The sequence below is a fragment of the Nomascus leucogenys genome, chromosome 24 (assembly GCF_006542625.1).
Source record: "Nomascus leucogenys isolate Asia chromosome 24, Asia_NLE_v1, whole genome shotgun sequence".
Classification (NCBI taxonomy): Eukaryota; Metazoa; Chordata; class Mammalia; order Primates; family Hylobatidae; genus Nomascus; species Nomascus leucogenys.
This window is the reverse complement of record NC_044404.1, coordinates 10,951,662-10,971,952: the sequence shown is the minus strand read 5'-3', so window position 1 is coordinate 10,971,952 and position 20,291 is coordinate 10,951,662. Positions and strand designations below refer to the sequence as shown.

Below are 20,291 nucleotides of genomic sequence, written 5' to 3'. Positions count from 1 at the left end.
CCTCTCCAAAAAAGCCCTTTAAAATTAAAAAGGCAGAGAAAGTTTTCAGTGTACATTTTCAAAGACTTTGCAACCCATTTCTTAGCTTCAGATAAGGTATTTAAGAATTTTCCTATTCCAATCCTGCAATATGATTTCATGAAAGGAAAATCCCAGCATGTCAGATCGCATATCATCAGACCCACAAATGCAGCTCCAAAGCAGCTCTGCCCGTGTGTGGAGGCAGATGGCCTGCAAAGCTGTCCAAGCCTCTGGACCACGTCCTCACCCGGGGCAACTGGTCCCACTGTTCTTTGTTCTTCATCTCTTCCTGCACTTCATGGATTCGCTTCAGAGACTCCAGACTTTCATCGAGCAAAAACGTCGTGTCGTTTATCAACATGTTTATATAGCGAACAAACTGCTTCCCGGAGCTGGCAAGGCAATTATATTGTACATGGTCATACATCTCCCTGAAGCAAAATGCCACAGCAAATCCCAGGGAACAGGCGCCTCCACCCAGACTGCAACTATGTCACCCTAAAAGCCTGGCTACCCTGGCACAAGTCAGGCACTGTGGAATTCAAGGACTACCAAGCTTCTCTTTAGATTTTGTTAATCTTGTTTCTTTTTGAGACAGGGTCTCGCTCTGTCGCCCAGCCTGGAATACAGTGGCACAATTACAGCTCACTGCATCCTCGACCTCCAGGGCTCAAGCAATCTTCCTGCCTGAGCCTCCTAAGTAGCTGGAACTACAGGCACACGCCACCACGCCCAGCTAACTTTTGTATTTTTTGTAGAGACAGAGACTTATTATGTTGTCAGGGCTGGTCTCAAACTCCTGGGCTCAAGCGTTCCTCCCACCTCAGCCTCCCAAAATGTTGAGATTACAGAGATGAGCCACCGCACCTGGCCTGGATTTTGTTATTCTTTTAAATTGTTTATGATAAGCTCATTCCAGTGGTATTTGGAGCCACCTTGCATGGTTGATGACAATCAAGTGCTAAATAGTCCAGAATTTTATAGCCAGATTCCCCTGGCACCTTAAATTGGGCAACATAGGAAACAGTCACACCATGGAAAACCAGCAAATGCTGACTCCCCCACCCCGCTTCCCAGAGCAGGCTTACCAGCACACCCCTAGCTCACTCCCTCAATGTTTTTAAGAAGAGAAAACACTTCTTCCAGACTAGAACAGGAAATACGCATATACTCACCAATATACCAAGAAAACGCAAATAATTAAACCATATATAACAGATAAGCAAACAACTGATATAGTTATTCCTTATCACAAAGACTGACACACTGAAGAAAAATTGGAACCTGTAATATTGATAAAGTGGGATATTAACTTACTTTAAAACTGGAAGCTTCCAATCTAAGGAACTGTTCTGCAGATCGTGTTATAATGAGAACTTGTTGGTGAACTGTAATAGCTTGGCCTACCTCTGTTAGACTCTGGAGATGCCAGATTTGTAGACAAAAAGGAAGCTACACTTCAGGGTCTACAACTGTGCAATTACGGGGTGGTAAGCCCATGCCTGGAGAAGAGAAGTTCCTGTGAACAAGTACAGGCGGCCTCGATCTCAGGAACACGGCAAGTTCAGGACAAGCGCTCCAATCAGCACCATTCAGACCAAGCCATGCGCCTGCCTCGTGTCCTAAGCTTGTGCCAGGCTTTAGCTGGAACACAATTCTGACCATAAGAGCAGTTTATGGAAACAAAAAGTTAAAAAGTTTGCTCCACAGAAATCTATCTGGCAAATAGTTATTCCACTGGTGATATGTATATTATTGACTAGTAATTCGGTTAACAAGTATAGCTAGATTTGATCAAAGATCTAACATGGGTTGCAAAAGATCCAAATAGATGGGATAAAATTACTAATTAATTAATTTATTTATTTGAGACAGAGTCTCACTCTGTCGCCCAGGCTGGAGTGCAGTGGTGCGATCTCGGCTCACTGCAAGCTCTGCCTCCCAGGTTCATGCCATTCTCCTGCCTCAGCCTCCTGAGTAGCTGGGACTACAGGCGCCCGCCACCACGCCTGGCTAATTTTTTGGTATTTTTAGTAGAGACGGGGTTTTACCACGTTAGCCAGGACGGTCTCGATCTCCTGACCTCGTGATCTGCCCGCCTCAGCCTCCCAAAGTGCTGGGATTACAGGCATGAGCCACCACTCCCGGCCTTTAGATGGGATACAATTTTTGAAGAATAATTCAAGCGTTCACCATCTTCATCTCCCTTTTGTTTTTAGGCACTGACAGATAATTTAGATGGGATTACTAATGTCCAGGTTTAAGCAGTCACTCAGATTTCAGGTAGGTATATGCAAAGTCTTTAATTAAGGTTTAGGGCCTTACCACAAAGAATGATACTTTAAATGACAACTCTGACCTAACTGTTGCAAAATCTAAAGTCCTTCCAAAATTCAAGAACTAAGATTTCATTTCACTCATTCTGACAACTTCATTTAACACTGTCATCATAGAAAACACCAAAAAAACACTTAACCCATCATCTCAGCATATTTATAGGATTTCCCCCCCCCCCTTTTTTTTTTTTTTTGAGACGGAGTCTTGCTCTGTCGCCCAGGCTGGAGAGCACTGGCACAATCTCAGCTCACTGCAAACTCCACCTCCCAGGTTCAAGTGATTCTCCTGCCTCAGCTTCCCAAGTAGCTGGGATAACAGACACGTGCCACCACACCCAGCTAATGTTTTGTATTTTTAATAGAGATGGGGTTTCACCATGTTGGCCAGGCTGGTCTTGAACTCCTGACCTCAAGTGATCCTCCCGCCTCTGCCTCCCAAAGTGCTGGGATTACAGGCATGAGCCACCACGCCCTGCCCTATACAATCTTTGCTTGTGTACCACCCCAAAGTATCTTGACAAATCTAAAATTCAGCAATATCTTGCAAGTAATGCCATTTAAAAAATCCTGCCCACATTTAGTGGCATCTTGTGGTAAACTCAAAGGAGTCTGAGACCAAGCAAACAGTCAACAAGAACCCAGCTGTGCATGCTTTTAAGCTGCAATCCTACCTGCGATTTGCAAGAAAGCAAGTTGTGACACGAGGGGCCCCATACTCACTTGAACTCCTCCATAAAGGTGCCATGGTGAGCTATGTTTTGCCAAAGGCTTTTAAAAATGGTGCTAATGTGATAGCGAATTGTGAACTTGTCATAAAACTCGCTGGTGGCTCCAGTATGCTCAACATCTAAAGAAGAAAGACAAAGGGACTGAGGGATATGTACTTTCTTGCTTTCCAAATCCAGTTATTGCCCCAACAATGATACTGAGTGAAGGTGAATCTGCAAAATCAGAGAGCTGGTGAAATTTTGCACTTCTCTTGCATGTAAGGCACGACAGAAATTATAAGCTGCTTTTAAAGACAAAAGTTTCACAATGAAGATTTGACAATGACACAACACCTAAAGGAACGGGGCTAGGAAAACTCCCATCATTAGGACGACATCAACTTACCAATGACCAAAAGCTGAATTATCATACTCCCCCACCTAATTTTAAGTTATTAATTTACAGAAATTCTATGGCACCTCAAATGGACATACTTCAGTGGATAAAAAGTTAGGTTTAATTTTATTGAGGGCCATGTATTTATTAAATGTGTCTATCTATTGACCATTTTTGGTGTTGAAAAAACACCAAAGTGTCTATCATCCCTAAATCTATTAAAGAGGGATAAAAATCAAACTTGTTTGTCCAAATGGCAAAAGCTTAGGCATGAGAAATTTCAGAATTCATGACAAATTTTATTATTATTTATTTATTTATTTATTGAGACAGAGTCCCGCTCTGTCGCCAGGCTGGAGTGCAGTGGCACAATCTCAGCTCACTGCAACCTCTGCCTCCAGGTTCAAGCAATTCTCCTGCCTCAGCCTCCCTAGTAGCTGGGACTATAGACGTGCGCCACCACGCCCAGCTAATTTTTGTATTTTTAGTAAAGATGGGGTTTCACCATATTGGCCAGGATCGTCTCGATCTCTTGGCCTCATGATCCACCCACCTTGGCCTCCCAAAGTGCTGGGATTACAGGCATGAGCCACCGTGCCCGACTATTTTATTATTTTTTTTTGGAGACAGGGTCTTGCCCTGTCGCCCAGGGTGAAGTGCAGTGGTGTGATAATGGCTCACTGCAGCCTCAACCTCTCGGGCTCGAGTGATCCTCCCACCTCAGCCTCCCAAGTAGCTGGGACTGGAGGTGCATCCACCACGCCTGGCTTATTTTTTATGGCTGAGCGTGGTGGCTCTCGCCTATAATCCCAGCACTTTGGGAGGCCGAGGCAGGCAGATCACTTGAGGCCAGGAGTTCAAGACCAGCCTGGCCAACATAGCAAAACCCCGCCTCTACTATTAATAAAAATACAAAAACTAGCAGGGCATGGTGGTGTGTGGCCATAATTCCAGCTACTCGGGAGGCTGAGGCAGGAGAATTGCTTGACTCCAGACACAGAGGTTGCAGTGAGCCAACATCATGCCACTGCACTCCAGCCTGGGTGACAGAGCAAGACTCTGTCTCAACAAGATGTTTTTCACTTTTAATTTTTTTACAGATGGGGTCTCACTATGTTGCCTAGGCTGGTTTCAAATTCCTGCCTCAAGTGATCCTCCCACCTCGTCCTTCCAAAGTACTGAGATTACAGGTGGGAGCCACTATACCTTGTCTTTGATATTTTCTATATTTTTCAAAGAACACATTTTTTTGTGTGACCAAAAAAGGAAACAGCTATTTAAAAATAAAATAAGATAATTAACACCTATCATACTAAGATCTGAAAGTACTTATGTATATTCATTAAGTCAACCTTTCCTTAAAATAAACTAAATGTCATTTATTAATTGTATAAAAGCGTGAGCTAAAGTGTGGAGTGCTGACATAAGGACAGCCTACAAGAGGAAGATACTGGAGGACCAACCCAATGCCTCATATCATCTAAAATGCCCCTAATATCTGCACCCAATTCTGAATATAGTAGAGACTAAGTAAATGTTAATTTATTATGTAGCAATATGTATCTCAGCAGGGCCCCACATCTGTATTTCCAGCACTTCGGGAGGCCCAGGTGGGCAGATCACTTGAGCTCAGGAGTTTGAGACCAGCCTGGTAAACATTGTGAAACCCCGTCTCTACAAAAACCACAAAAATTAGCTGGGTATGGTGGCACATGCCTGCAGTCCCAGCTACAAGGGAGGCTGAGATAGGAGGATCACTTGAGCCTGGGAGGTCAAGAGTGCATGGTGCTGTAATTGTGTCACTGCACTCTAGTGTGGGTGACAGAGCAAGACCCTATCTCAAAAAAAAAAGAAAATGAAACAAAACAATATACATTTCTCCCAACAGTTTTTTTTTCCTTCTTATTCACTACTCCTGTTCCCTCAAAGTCATACCAGCCCAAGTTCTAATTCCCAGGTCCTTGTTCTAGAAGGCTGCAGGTGGACTAGACTTGTGTTGAACCTCTCCCTCCTCCCCACCAGGTATTCTTGCTGCCTTCTTTCTTTTTTTTTTTGAGATGGAGTCTCACTCTGTAGCCCAGGCTGGAGTACCGTGGCAAGATCTTGGCTCACTGCGACCTCCACCTCCCAGGTCCCGGTTCAAGCAATTCCCCTGCCTCAGCCTCCCAAGTAGCTGGCATTACAGGCCCCCACCACCACACCCAGATGATCTTTTGTATTTTTAGTAGAGATGGGGTTTCGCCATGTTGGCCAGGCTGGTCTCCAACTCCTGGCCTCAAGTGATTCACCTGTCTCGGACTCCCAAAGTGCTAGGATTAGAGGCATGAGCCACCACGCCCAGCCTAACTTGAGCATTTTCTAAGCTAGAATACTATCTCTGTGGTGTTAAGAGGAGCTTGTTCCACATACTGATCTTGTGTGTGGCAACTCTAATTTATATCTGAGAGTCCCATCTGCTTAGGGACCAGGACCTAATCAGCCAGGTCTCCACATGGAGGTGATGAGCACTGGGGACTATATCTGTGATGCCTCCCTCAGGGGTACCCTCACACCAGTCCCTTAGTAGTTGTAGGAAGACCAGCACAGTAGCCAGGGGGAACTGTGCTAAAGGGCATCTGGGAGGTTGCTGCCACTTGCTAGCCACTGACCTTCAGCAAGCTTCTTGACCCTTTTAAGCTTCAGTTTCCTCATGTGTAAAGTGGATGTATTTATAGTACTATCTTTAGGACTGCTGTGGGGATTAAGTGAAAGGATTAGTAAGCATTCAATGAGTGGTGGCTATTATTAGTACAGATGTCATCCATCCATGACTAAAGAGGTGGTCCAGGCCAGAGGGCACACATGGCAAAGAGGAAAAAGAACAACCCCCAACCAATTCCTTCTGGAACATTCCCAGCAGGCCTCCGCTAGGCCCAGCACTCGTCTTATAGGCAACAGGCCCAGTTCTGTTCTGTATACACACACACACACACACACACACACACACACTCTCTCTCTCTCTCTCTCTCTCTCTCTCTCCTGAAGCCACAGTGACAGGCCCAGAACACTGACTACAAAATAAATTTAACTAAAATTGTTTTGTCTTTACTACTAACAATACATGTTTACTGTAGAAAAATTAAGTTCAGATAATAAAATAAAAACTATTTATAATGCTACCATTCAAAAATAACCAATGCACTGTTAATATTTTGGTATATATCCTTCCCTACATTCCTTTTTTTTTTTTTGAGATGGAGATTTGCTCTTGTAGCCCAGGCTGGAGTGCAACGGCACGATCTTGGCTCACTGCAACCTCTGCCTCCCTGATTCAAGCGATTCTTCTGCCTTAGACTCCAGAGAAGCTGGGACTACAGGTGTGTACCACTACGCCCAGCTAAATTTTTTTGTATTTTTAGTAGAGACGGGGTTTCACCATTTTGGCCAGACTAAGCCTCCAGCTCCTGACCTCAGGTGATCCTCCCGCCTCAGCTTCCCAAAGTGCTGGGATTACAGGCGTGAGTCACTGAGCCCGGCCAGTTGTTTTTATTATTTTCACTATGCTGCTTTATAAATAATGCTGTGGAGAACATCACTTACAAACATTCATAATTATTTCCATAGAATAAATTTCTAGAAATTAAATTCTTATGTCAGAGTATAGCTATTCAGCTGTTGTCTCGTAGCTCCAAATCCACTCTTTTTAAAAAATTTTTTTAAATCTCGGCTAACTGCAACCTCCACCTCCCGGGTTCAAGCGATTCTCCTGCCTCAGCTTCTCAAGTTGCTGGGATTACACGCGTGCGTCACCCAGCTAATTTTGTTTTGTTTTGTTTTTGAGATGAAGCCTGTCGCCAGGCTGAAGTGCAGTGGCGTGATCTCGGCTCACTGCAACCTCTGCCTCTCGGGTTCAAGAGATTCTCCTATCTCAGCCTCCCAAGTAGCTGGGACTACAGGCACACGCCACCACGTCTAGCTAATTTTTGTTTTTGAGACGGAGTTTTGCTCTTGTTGCCCAGGCTGGATTACAATGGTGCGATCCCAGCTCACTGTAACCTCTGCCTCGCGGGTTCAAGTGAACCTCCTGCCTCAGCCTCCCGAGTAGCTGGGATTACAGGCATGTGCCACCATGCCAGGCTAATTTTGTATTTTTAGTAGAGACAGGGTTTCACCATGTTGGTCAGGTTGAACTCCCGACCTCAAGTGATTCGCCCGCCTCGGCCTCCCAAAGTGCTGGGATTACAGCGTAAGCCACCGTGCCAGGCCTAATTTTTGTATTTTTAGTAGAGACGGGGTTTCACCATGTTGGCGAGGCTCATCTCGATCTCTTGACCTTGTGATCCACCCACCCCAGTCTCCCAAAATGCTGGGATTACAGGCGTGAGCCACCGCGCCCGGCCTAACTTTTTATTTTTAGTAGAGACTAGGGTTCACCATTTTGGTCAGGCTGGTCTCGAACTCCTGATCTAAGGTGATCCACCCGCCTTGGCCTCCCAAAGTGCTGGGATTACAAGTGTGAGCTACCGTGCCTGGCTGAAACCCAGTCTTTTTAATGTTTTTTTTTTTTTTTTTTTTAGAAACAGGGTCTTGCTCTGTTTCACAGGCTGGAGTGCAGCAGCAAGATCATAGCTCACTGCAGCCTTGAACTCCTGGGCTCAAGCCTTCCTCCCACCTCTGCCTTCTTAGTAGCTGGGACAACAGGCATCTAATTTTTAAATTTTTTGTAGAGATGGGGTCTTGCCATGTTGCCCAGGCTGGTCTCCAACTCCTAGGCTCAAGCTACCCTCCCACCTTGGCCTCCTAAAGTGCTAGGATTATTCGCTGGAGTCACCGTGCCCAGCCCACATGCACTCTTTGTAGTTGGCTTTGTGATTCGGGGCTGGCACTGCAGAATCTTTCCTTTGGCAGCCTGCCCTCTCTAGGGTTGCCAATAGGGGGTGCTGCAGGAGAACTGGAAAACTGAAGGAGAAACAAAGGACTTAGGACCTTGTACTTACTGTCAGCAGTAGCAGTTGGTTCCAATTTTCAGCTTTGTCTTGTACCCCCAGAGCTAGCAACCATGCACAACCCCTGAGAGAGACACCAGCACCAACTGGCCAAGGGCCTTCCACAGAGGACTGGGTTCTAGCTCTGTCCAAACCCTCATCAGGGCAGCTGGGTTCTGAGATCCCCAGGCTCTTCTCTTCGGTCCCCAGACTGAGGGATAGAATATGGCTACTTCTTGCACCTACTATTTGTTACCCCCGTGGTTTTTTTTTTTTTTGAGATGGAGTCTTGACCTTTCTCCTAGGCTGGAGCGCACTAGCGTGATCTCAGCTCAATGCAACCTCTGCCCTCTAGGTTCAAGCGATTCACGTGCCTCAGCCACCTGAGTAGCTGGGATGACAGGCGCCACCCACCACGCCCAGCTAATTTTTGTATTTTTAGTAGAGACAGGGTTTCTCCACATTGGCCAGGCTGGTCACAAATTCCTGATCTCAGGTGATCCACCCGCCTCGGCCTCCCAAAGTGCTGGGATTACAGGCGTGAGCCACCGTGCCCGGCCCTGATTAAAGCATTTTTAAGGCTCTTGGTGTGGGCTGCTAAACTGCCTTTTAGAAAGGCTTTAAATTTACATTCTCATGAGAATTTCATAGCACTAAGTCTGCACACTGGCTATAGGGTAGATTAAGCAGGTTTTTTGCAGGTTAGCTTACTTCTCTACAACCATGTTTGCACCAGGTATTTTCAACTTAAGAAATAAATTTGACAGGTGGAAAGTGTTGTTATTATTATTATTTGAGACGGAGTCTCGTTCTCTCACCCAGGCTGGAATACGGTGGTGGGATCTTGGCTCACTGCAACCTCCACCTCCCGAGTTCAAGCGATTCTCCTCCCTCAAACGTCCTGGGACTACAGGCGCCTGCCACCACACCCGGCTAATTTTTTTTTGTATTTTTAGTAGAGATGGGGTTTCACCATACTGGCCAGGCTGGTCTTGAACCCCTGACCTTGTGATCCGCCCGCCTTGGCCTCCCAAAGTGCTGGGATTACAGGCATGAGCCACCGCGTCCAGACCAAGAATATGCATTTTTAACAAGCTCCCTGTTTTACCCACACTTTGGAAAGTAGGATATAGGATAGTGTTAAAAAACAAATGCTGTAAGTTCAAAGGTAAAATGAACCAGATAATTCCATTCAGATAACACTACCAACTTGTGCTCTTGATACTCTGAGTCTCGGTGCTAATCATCTGACTTTCAGTGGTTCCTGCTGAATCATCAGAGACCAGTAGGTGGAATGGTTGTCCTATTCCTAACTACTCAGGGCAAGAAGAACCAAAAGTACATCCTCTGGAGGCCACATGTTAGTAGGTTATACACACAGGTAGCAGGATATTAGGTAACAGGCTTAGAGCAACATCGTCCACTAGCTTTAGATGACCTTACCTAAGTTGGCCTGCCATGTGCTACACTGTGTGCCAGCAACCTACCTGTATAAAACTTCATCAGGGAAGGTACCAACAACTTGGTGGAGAGAGGATGGTTCTCAATCATTTCAAAAAACTTCTGGGTTCGTGGCTGAACAGCAGGGTTGGTCATAAACATGACTTCTACCAGTTTGGCCACCAAATATGGGTTTCGGATGTAGTTCTGGTTGCACAACATCACAACAAGGAACATCACAATATCCTGAGTACAGGGCTCATAAAGCGCCTGGGGAGAGTATCTGAACAGAGGCAAGAAGAGCAAGAAAGAGACCGCTGAGAAACTGCTGAGAAACTCACCTTGGGTGAGGGCTGGTATCAGTAAGTGAGGAGGGGAAGGCAGGATAAATAGGTTTAGGAGTGCCCTTGAACTCGTTCAGTTTACAGTGACTTTTTTTTTTTGAGACGGAGTCTCGCTCTGTCGCCCAGGCTGGAGTGCAGTGGCGCAATCTCGGCCCACTGCAAGCTCTGCCTCCCAGGTTCACGCCATTCTCCTGCCTTAGCCTCCCGAGTAGCTGGGACTACAGGCGCCCGCCACCAAGCCCGGCTAATTTTTTTTTGTATTTTTAGTAGAGACGGGGTTTCACCATGTTAGCCAGGATGGTCTTGACCTCCTGATCTCGTGATCCACCCACCTCGGCCTCCCAAAGTGCTGGGATTACAGGCGTGAGCCATCGTGCCCGGCCTATTTTTTTTTTTTTTTTTTGAGATGGAGCCTTGCTCTGTCGCCCAGGCTGGAGTGCAGTGGCACGATCTCGGCTCACTGAAACCTCCGCCTCCAAAGTTCAAGCAATTATCCTGCCTCAGCCTCCTGAGTAGCTGGGACTACAGGTGCCCGCCACCATGCCCAGCTAATTTTTGTATTTTTAGTAGAGACGGGGTTTCACCATGTTGGCCTGGATGGTCTCGATCTTTTGACCTCGTGATTCGCCCACCTTGGCCTCCCAAAGTGCTGGGATTACAGGCATGAGCCATTGCACCCAGCCTACAGTGACTATTCACACTGTAACAAGACAGATTTAAAACCAAACATGGTTACTGGCTGTAGCATGTTACATTAACTATAAACAAAACCTATGATTAAATCAGATAAACTTCACAAAAGATCATCACTACCAAAACATAAAAATTTTGATAGTTTTTTTTTAATCTCTGCTGAAAATGAGAATGAAATTTTTCAAATAGGTGTCTTTTGTATCACTGTGCATAGAACAAATTTTAAAATGTGACTTGAGTTGCTTAAATTCCAAGGTTGGTTTTTCAACAAATAAACCATGTTTTTGAGTCACTTTTAAAATTTCATACCAATCAAAATCACGTGTCACCAATGATTTGGGTTTTTTTTGTTGCCCAGGTTGGAGTGTAGTGGCATAATCTCTGCTCATTGCAACCTCTGCCTCGATTTGGGCTTTTCTTTTTTTTTTTTTTGAGACGGAGTCTCACTCTTTCACCCAGGCTGAAGTGCAGTGGCATGATCTCAGCTCACTGCAGGCTCCGTCCCCCGGGGTTCACGCCATTCTCCTGCCTCAGCCTCCCGCGTAGCTGGGACTACAGGCGCCCGCCACCTCGCCCGGCTAATTTTTTGTATTTTCAGTAGAGACGGTGTTTCACCCTGTTAGCCAGGATGGTCTCGATCTCCTGACCTCGTAATCCGCCCGCCTCGGCCTCCCAAAGTGCTGGGATTACAGGCGTGAGCCACCGTGCCCGGTGGGGATTTGGGCTTTTTTTTAAAGGCAGCTTTTATGACAGCAATATAACTTGCTCTGTTTAGTTTTGGCCCTTATTTTAAAATCATTTATACTAATTTTGTTTTTTTCCCGTTGTTTGTTACAAAACTTTCACAATTTGTATTCTGTGACTGGGGACCTATACTATTTATTTATTTATTTTTTTAAAGTGATGCAGACTTGCTACGTTGCCCAAACTGGTCTTGAACTAGGCTCAAGCAATCCTCCTGCATGTCCGGGACTACAAGCATGAGCCACAGTGCCCAGCATGGCTTTTACTTTTCACAATAGACTTCACATACCACTCCCTCAGCTAGCCATAGGTGCTATCATGGTGCCAAGGGATTGAAATTGTAATTCTTCTAACCTGTAATGTTTTAGAAGTAAAATGTTAATTTGACAAACCAAATAAGGATTTGAAAAAAAAATTAAAACCCTACCATACCAGTTATAAATTCAAACCATTTTTTTGGTAAGCATTCTCCAATTTTACAATTGAGACAAATTTTAGTACAAAATATAGATGTGGTATTTCTGGGTTTGGGATGTTCATTCAGACATTTATAAACTGTTTCCTCCTTCTGTTGCTCAGAAACACGTATTCAACTATTAGAAATTCAACTCAATTTTCACAGAATACATTATCTGCACTGTTCATCCTGCCTCTGTCTTTGAGATATTATTGGAATTGGACTGGTGCCACAGTTGGATTTATTTTTTCCAGTCTCTAGGCGGCATTCAGTTAAAACAGTTACATCAAATTTCAGGCATGAAATGGAGGTTTGCAACATAGCTCAGAATATTATAGTATTATGCATAAAAACATATTAGAACTATGTAAGATATTAAAGGCACTTACTGTACAATAAAAAATAAAAATTCTGCAACATCTTCTACATAAAACTCAGGCAATGCTGCAAATACCTTGGGGACATCTGAATTTAAAGGCAGTGTTATACTGTCAAAGAGAAAAAAAGCACAATTTATGAAATGAAATTATGGTACATCAAACTACAAGGAGTATTACATTACCATCAGGTAAGTATTTCATTTGGGGAAAACACTCATTCTGTAATACAACTATGTAATAAATACACAGGCAAAGAAACTACAACCAGAAATGAACAGGGAATAATGAAGACAGTGCATATGCAAGGGTATGTGTGAAATGTTTTCCTTTTCTTGATTTCTTTTTTTTCTCCCCTGAGAAGGAGTCTCACTCTGTCACCCAGGCTGGAGTGCAGTGGTGCAGCCTTGGCTCACTGCAACCTCCACCTCCCTGGTTCAATTGATTATCATGTCTCAGCTTCCCGAATAGCTGAGATTACAGGCATGCGCCACCATACCTGGCTAATTTTTGTATTTTCAATAGAGACAGGGTTTCACCATGTTGGCCAGGCTCGTCTCGAACTCTTGACCTCAAGTGATCCACACGCCTTGGCCTCCCAAAGTGCTGGGATTACAGGTGTGAGCCACCACACCCGGCCCTTTTCTTGATTCTTTTTTTTTTTGGGACAGAGTCTCACCCTGTCACCACCCAGGCTGGAGTACAGTGGCGTGACCTCGGCTCACTGCAACCTCTGCCTCCTGGGTTCAAGCAATTCTTGTGCCTCAGCCTCCCGAGTAGCTAGGATTACAGGCACCCGCCACCACACCTGGCTAATTTTTGTATTTTTAGTAGAGATAGGGTTTCCCCACGTTGGCTAGGATGGTCTCGAACTCCTGACCTCAAGTGATCCACCTGCCTTGGCCTCCCAAAGTACTGGGATTACAGATGTGAGCCACCACGCCCGGCTTTCTTGATTTCTTGTTAAGTTTAATGCAGTAAGTAAAATGGGAAGGAAATAAAAAGGTCAATATTTGGTCATTTTGTGCAGCTCAAACTGTCTGAGACAAGAGAGCTACACATATTTTTTTTCTTTTTTTTTTGAGATGGAGTCTTGCCCTGTCGCCCAGGCTGGAGTGCAGTGGTGTGATCTCGGCTCACTGCAATCTCTGCCTCCTGGATTCAAGCAATTCTTGTGCCTCAGCCTCCTGAGTAGCTGGGATTACAGGCGCCCGCCACCACACCTGGCTAATTTTTGTATTTTTAGTAGAGACGGGGTTTCGCCATGTTGGCCAGGCTGGTCTTGAACTCCTGACCTCAAGTGATCCGCCTGCCTCAGCCTTCTAAAGTACTGGGATTACAGATGTGAGCCACCGTGCCAAGGCTTCTTGATTTCTTGTTAAGGTTAATGCAATAAGTAAAATGGGAAGGAAATAAAAAGGTCATATTTGGTCATTTTGTGCAACTCAAACTGTCTGAGACAACAGGGCTACACACATTTTTTTTCTTTTTTTTGAGACGGAGTCTTGCTCGTCGCCCAGGCTGGAGTGCAGAGACATGATCTCGGCTCACTGCAAGCTCCGCCTCCCAGGTTCACGCCATTCTCCTGCCTCAGCCTCCTGAGTAGCTGGGACTGCAGGCACCCGCCACAGCGCCCGGCTAATTTTGTGTATTTTTAGTAGAGACGGGGTTTCACCATGTTAGCAAAGACGGTCTCGATCTCCTGACCATGTGATCCACCCGCCCCAGCCTCCCAAAGTGCTGGGATTATAGGCGTGAGCCACCACGCCCGGCCTACACACATATTTTAAATAATATTTTCCACGCCTTCACGGGTCTTGGGCCAATCTCACCAACATCAGTGAACCAGAGACTTCATAACAGTAAAATAATAATAATAATAATAAATAAAACAAAAATGGTTGCCTGGAGGAGATGACCAGTTGATGACAAAGTGATCAACAATGTTCTTAGCTCACTCTCTGAATTAGCTGGGTATTCCTGGACCCAGTGCTTAGGAGGGCCTAATATTATCTCCAGCTTCTGGCTTCCAATTTACAGATTTCTCTATCAATCAAAGACTTTATAGCAAATTTTAAAGAAAACTTGTCAAAATTAAAGTAACAGGTGTTGACATTCGCCTATTATTGTAACTAATTACAGGGAAAACACCTATCAATATAACTACATAATCTATATAAACGCAATCTGGAAACTGAGAAGTGAATTCTCTCTTTTTTTGGGTGGGGACAGAGTCTCGCTTTGTCACCCAGGCTGGAGTGCAGTAGCACAATCTCGGCTCACTGCAACCTCCACCTCCCGGGTTCAAACGATGCTTATGCCTCAGCCTCCTGAGTAGCTGTGACTACAGGCATCTGCCACCAAGCCCGGCTAATTTTTGTATTTTTAGTAGAGACACGGTTTTGCCATGTTGGCCAGGCTGGTCTTGAACTCCTGATCTCAAGTTATCCATCTGCCTCAGCCTCCCCCAAAGTGTTGGGATTACAGGCGTGCACCACTGCGCCTTGCAGAGAAGTGAATTCTTGATAAAGAAAGGGTTTTGGTTTTAGTTATCAACTTTGAAGGACAATAAAGACAACATAGCCCAGCCAAGGAGGGACGAGGGAAACAGGAAGAAGCACACTCACTCGGGATATGCGGGGTCCAGGATGCGGAGCAGCAGCTGAATGAGAAGGCCATAAAAATTCAGACATCTTCTCAGGAAGCTCTCGTCAAGTAGGCCAGCATCAGCACAGGCCTTGCACCGTACCAGTTTCTGTGGAAGCAGGGATGCCCCCACCCAAAGATCAGTCAGTAGCTAAGTCCCTACAGGGGGACTGGGCAGGGACTGGGGCCAGGAGATGGGAAATTTGGGTTCCAGAGCTTCTAGAGCTTCATCTCTTAACTAGCTATAAGATGCTGGTTGTGTCTCAAGATCTTTTTCCTGAGAAAAAAAGGCGTGGCAAGCAAACCACGGAGTACCACCAGGTCTAGCACACAGTTAAAGCTCAAAATGTTGAGTTCCAATGGTCACAAGTAAATAACCTGATGAGGAGAGAGTGGCGACAGGGAGGCCCTTTGGGTGTCAGGGTGGTTAGTGGGAAAAAGCCAAACAACCAGTGTTTGAATTCCAGCACCGCCTCTTACAAGCTGCCCTCAGGCAAAATGCTGTCCACTAAGGATGGAATTCCTACCTAGAGGCCTGTTGACAGAATTACACACACATGCATGCACACACTGATGTATACATGTAAGCAGTTTTTTTGTTTCTTATTTATTTATTTAGAGACAGAGTCTTGCTCTGTTGCCCAGGCTGAAGTGCAGTGGCACGATCTCGGCTCACTGGAACCTCTGCCTGCCAGGCTCAAGCAATTCTCCTGCCTCAGTCTCCCGAATAGCAGGGATTACAGTCATGTGCCACCACACTCGGTTAATTTTTGTATTTTTAGTAGAGACGGGGTTTCACCATGTTGGCCAGGCTGGTCTCAAACTCCTGACCTCAGGTGATCTGCCCGCCTCAGCCTCCCAAAGTGCTGGGATTACAGGTGTGAGCCACCATGCCTGGCCATTTAAGCAGTTTATAGATCCCCTTGAAACACATCTGTGGACTGCTTAGGGGGGTCCACAGACCCCAGATAAGGGCCCCTGGTTAATTGTGCATCTTGAAGAAGTCTAGTCTATTAGTAAATAAAACTGAAATCTTAACTGGTACTAGAAAGCTATGTCAGGTAAACTTTCCACATATTATCCTACTGTTCAACAGAATGCATGACCAGCTAACATTCAGGTTTTTAACTGGAACATGAATAGAAGAAAAATGCATAAATTTGCTATCTATGCTTTATTTGTACAATATCAGCTGGCATATGTTTTTAGCTATGTTTCACCAGCAAGAATATACCCATCTATAGTTAGGTTTTGTGTGATGAATCATTTTCAATTAGAAAGAATGAGGGGCAAAGGAAAGAGATCTTTCCACTACCACAGATGCTCTTTGTCAAATATCATGGAAATGCATGGCTAGATATACTGGATGAGTGTTGGGGCGAGGGGGTGGGAGACAGCAGGTGAGGAGAGCCCTGCAAAAGGCAGGGAAGGGGAGGTGATTTTTGTTGTTGGTTTTTTTTTTTTTTGAGACAGAGTCTCGCTTTGTCGCCCAGGGTGGAGTGCAGTGGCACGATCTCGGCTCACTGCAAGCTCTGCCTCCCGGGTTCATGCCATTCTCCTGCCTTAGCCTCCCGAGTAGCTGGGACTACAGGCGCCCGCCACCACGCCTGGCTAATTTTTTTTTGTATTTTTAGTAGAGATGGGGTTTCGTGTTAGCCAGGATGGTCTCCATCTCCTGACCTCGTGATCTGCCCGCCTAGGACTCCCAAAGTGCGGGGATTACAGGCGTGAGCCACTGCGCCCGGCCAAGGGAGGTGATGTTAAACTGAGGATCATAAAACCCATTAAGAATTCATAGTCACAGCAGAAGCATATCTACCCATATTCTGTCCTGAGACTGAAACCATTATATACAGATATAAGTCAGGTATCGACAAGTTTTAACATATACTATTTTATCAGAAGGGAAAAGAATAATGGAGAAAAAGTAAGGTCACTAAACTGCTCACTCAAGGCATATATTCTGTTGGGAAAATTACCATTATGAGGCTGGTCTATAATTATTCCACTTAACTATACAAACCTTAAGCTGAGTTTTACAGCGCTTCAGCATTTCGCGGTGTCTAGTTGCCAGTGGGGAATCTTTCCATTGGCTTTCATTATTTTTCAAATCTTCTACAGTTCTGAAATCAAAGACTAACAGTCAAATGAAAGAAAACAGCCGGATCCATCTTACCCATTCATCTTGCCCATTTCACTGACTCTCACACGCAGTTTTTTGTTTTCTCATTGTAACATCTTTAAAATCAGAGTATATCTTACAACCAGCGGCAAGTCACAGTTTAATTGGCAGCATTTTTCTTTCTTTCTTTTTTTTTTTTTGAGACAGAGTCTCGCTCTGTCACCAGGCTGGAGTGCAGTGGTGCAATCTCAGATCACTGCAACCTCCGCCTCCTGGGTTCAAGCGATTCTCCTGCCTCAACCTCCCAAGTAGCTGGGATTACAGGTGCTCACCACCATGCCCAGCTAATTTTTTGTATTTTTAGTAGAGACGAGGTTTCACTATGTTGGGCAGGCTGGTCTCAAACTCCTGACCTTGTGGTTCGCCTGCCCCAGCCTCCCAAAGTGCTGGGATTACAGGCATGAGGCACCGCGTCCGGCCATATTTTTCTTTTTTATTGGTTCCTAAAACAATGATGTGTCTTCGAATGGATGGCGCTATAGATTTGGTGAAAATAATCATCTTTTTTGTTGCAAGAAAGTACCTTTGTTCCCTTATTTTTCTGGGAGGGAAAAAAAGAAGTCTCTCATGAAAATTCAAGGTTACTTTGCCTATTCAATTACCCAAAACAAAAGGCTATTTTACTAACAGCATCGTCCTTTACAACTGTTCCCTCTGCTTGGAGTGCTCTTCTCTGAGGTTATCTCTGGCTTTGCTCCTTCACTCCCCTCAGGTGTCTGCTCAAACACCATCTGTCTCTGCAGTAAAGGCTTCCCCATCACCTAATAGGATGCATATTTTGAAGATCGACTCACTTAACACTGTTTCAACCCCTTTCTATCATGATGTTGTGTGTAATACTAGAGGTTGCTACATCTCCAAAAGCTGGATTTCCTAGACTCCCCTCCTGCCAGCATTTCTGTAAGACCTAGTTTCCACCGAGATGAACCCTCACTGAAGGCAGGGTGAGTACTGTGAAGTGATTGCTTGATTGCATGATCCTTCTGGAAGTACAGTGGTAGAGGGGTTTTGGCTGAAGCTGTGGCAGAGGCTGTGCTGTCAGGCTGACCTCCGAAGCAGCTTCCTTGTTCAAAGTATAGCTCTGGGAACCTCTATTACAGCCATTCCAATGATTCAATAACCCAACTAGTTCCCCTTTCTGCTTATCCCAGAAGAACTGGATTCTTTTGTCTATAACTGAAACATGAGTATGGCAGACAAAAGAATGGCTCCTCCAAAGTTGTCACATCCGAATCCTTCGAGGGAACCTGTGAACATGTGATCTCCCATGGCGAAAGGGACATTGTAGATGTGATTAAGGGTATGGGCTTTGAGATGGGAAGAGTATCTTGGATGATTTGGGAAGGCCCAATGTAATCACAAAGGTCCTTCTAAGAGAAAAAAGGACTCAGAGACAGAGAAGGAGATGTGACAATGGGACAATGGAAGCAAAGGTCAGAGAGAGAAGATCTTCTTGTTGTCTTTTTTTTTTTAGACTGAGTCTCGCTCTATTGCCCAGGCTGGAGTAAAGTGGCATCCTCTGGCTCACTGCAACCTCTGCCTCCCGGGTTCAGGCGATTCTCCTGCCACAGCCTCCCAAGTAGCTAGGATTATAGGCACCTGCCACCAGGCCTGGCTAACTTTTATATTTTTAGTAGAGATGGGGTTTCAACATGTTGGCCAGGCTGATCTCAAACTTCTGACCTCAAATGATCCGCCTGCCTTGGCCTCCCAAAGTGATGGGATTACAGGCGTGAGCCACGTGCCTGGCCTTGTTTTTTGCTTTTTTGAGACAGGGTCTCTCACTCTGTTGCCCTGGAGTGCAGTGGCACGATCTCAGCTCATTGCAACCTCTACCTCCTGGGTTCAAGTAATTCTCGTATTTCAGCCTCCTGAGTAGTGGTGACTACAGGGTTGCGTTACCATGCCTGGCTAATTTTTGTATTTTTTGGTAGAAAAGGGTTTCACCATGTTGGCCAGGAGGGTCTCAAACTCCTGGCTTCAAGTGATCCACCCACCTCAGTCTCCCAAAGTGCTGGGATACACCAGGCAAGCGAAGGAGATCTAAAGATACTATGTTGCTGGCTTTGAAAATACAGTAAGGCGGGGTGGGGTGGGGGGTGATGATGATCAGAGGAACGTAGGCAGCTTTTAGAAGATGGAAAAGGCAAAGGAGATTCTCCCCTAGAGCCTCCAGAGGGAATGCAACCTTGATCTTCTTTTTTTGAGACAGGGTCTCGCTCTGTCTCCCAGGCTGGAGTGCAGTGGCACAAGCTCAGCTCACTGCAACCTCCATCTCCCGGGTTCAAGCGATTCTCCTGCCTCAGCCTCTTGAGTAGCTGGGACTACATGCATGCGCTACCATGCCCGGCTAATTTTTGTATTTTTAGTAGAGACGAGGTTTCACCATGTTGGCCAGGCTGGTCTTGAACTCCTGACCTCATGTGATCTGCCCACCTCGGCCTCCCAAAGTGTTGGGATTACAGGCGTGAGCCACTTTGCTGGGCCGATTTTAGGACTCCTGACCTTCAGAACTGTAATATGTATTGTTTTAAGTGACTAAAGTTGTGGTAATTTGTTGCTGCAGTCATAGGAAACTAAGATAATGACCTATATGGTTACTGGTATTACAAGAGTTTATAGGTAATAGGCCTTCATGAAAAAAATGGGGCTCTGGGATCAGTTCTTTGATTGGGCTGGATGGTGAAGATACAATTAGTATTTGAGGATGGAACACTGGTAGCCCAAGGCTCTGAGTAGAAAAACAGCTATATAAATGATCCCTGGTGATCTGGAATGAGAATGTGGAGTGGCTACCTCTAACTATGTTGCGGAGCTTATAGAAAAAAAAAATGACAGGCTTCAGATTTTAAATTCTCATCTCCAGGAAATGTGAATGAATCAAGAGTTTCTAAGGCTGTTGTAAAGGAAAGGAGCAGCTCCACTTCTACAAATTACAGTACAGAAGAAATTAATAACTTTACTGGACCTCTTACCTGAAAGT

General features: G+C 45.2%; 1 protein-coding gene across 6 annotated transcripts in view; it reads right to left on the bottom strand.

Annotated features, from left to right (window-relative positions):
- UBE4B (ubiquitination factor E4B) overlaps positions 1 to 20,291 on the bottom strand; it is a 153,032-nt gene that overhangs the window by 19,511 nt on the left and 113,230 nt on the right. For 5 of the 6 annotated variants that reach the window (XM_030805159.1, XM_030805163.1, XM_030805158.1 and 2 more), the window contains 6 exons: positions 17,150 to 17,249; positions 15,108 to 15,235; positions 12,493 to 12,591; positions 9,913 to 10,148; positions 3,078 to 3,204; positions 269 to 413 (listed from right to left, as the gene is read on the bottom strand). In XM_030805159.1, coding sequence (XP_030661019.1) covers positions 269 to 413; positions 3,078 to 3,204; positions 9,913 to 10,148; positions 12,493 to 12,591; positions 15,108 to 15,235; positions 17,150 to 17,249 — 835 coding nt within the window. The remainder of the gene's footprint in view (positions 1 to 268; positions 414 to 3,077; positions 3,205 to 9,912; positions 10,149 to 12,492; positions 12,592 to 15,107; positions 15,236 to 17,149; positions 17,250 to 20,291) is intronic. The other variant, XM_030805160.1, reaches the window with a different exon arrangement.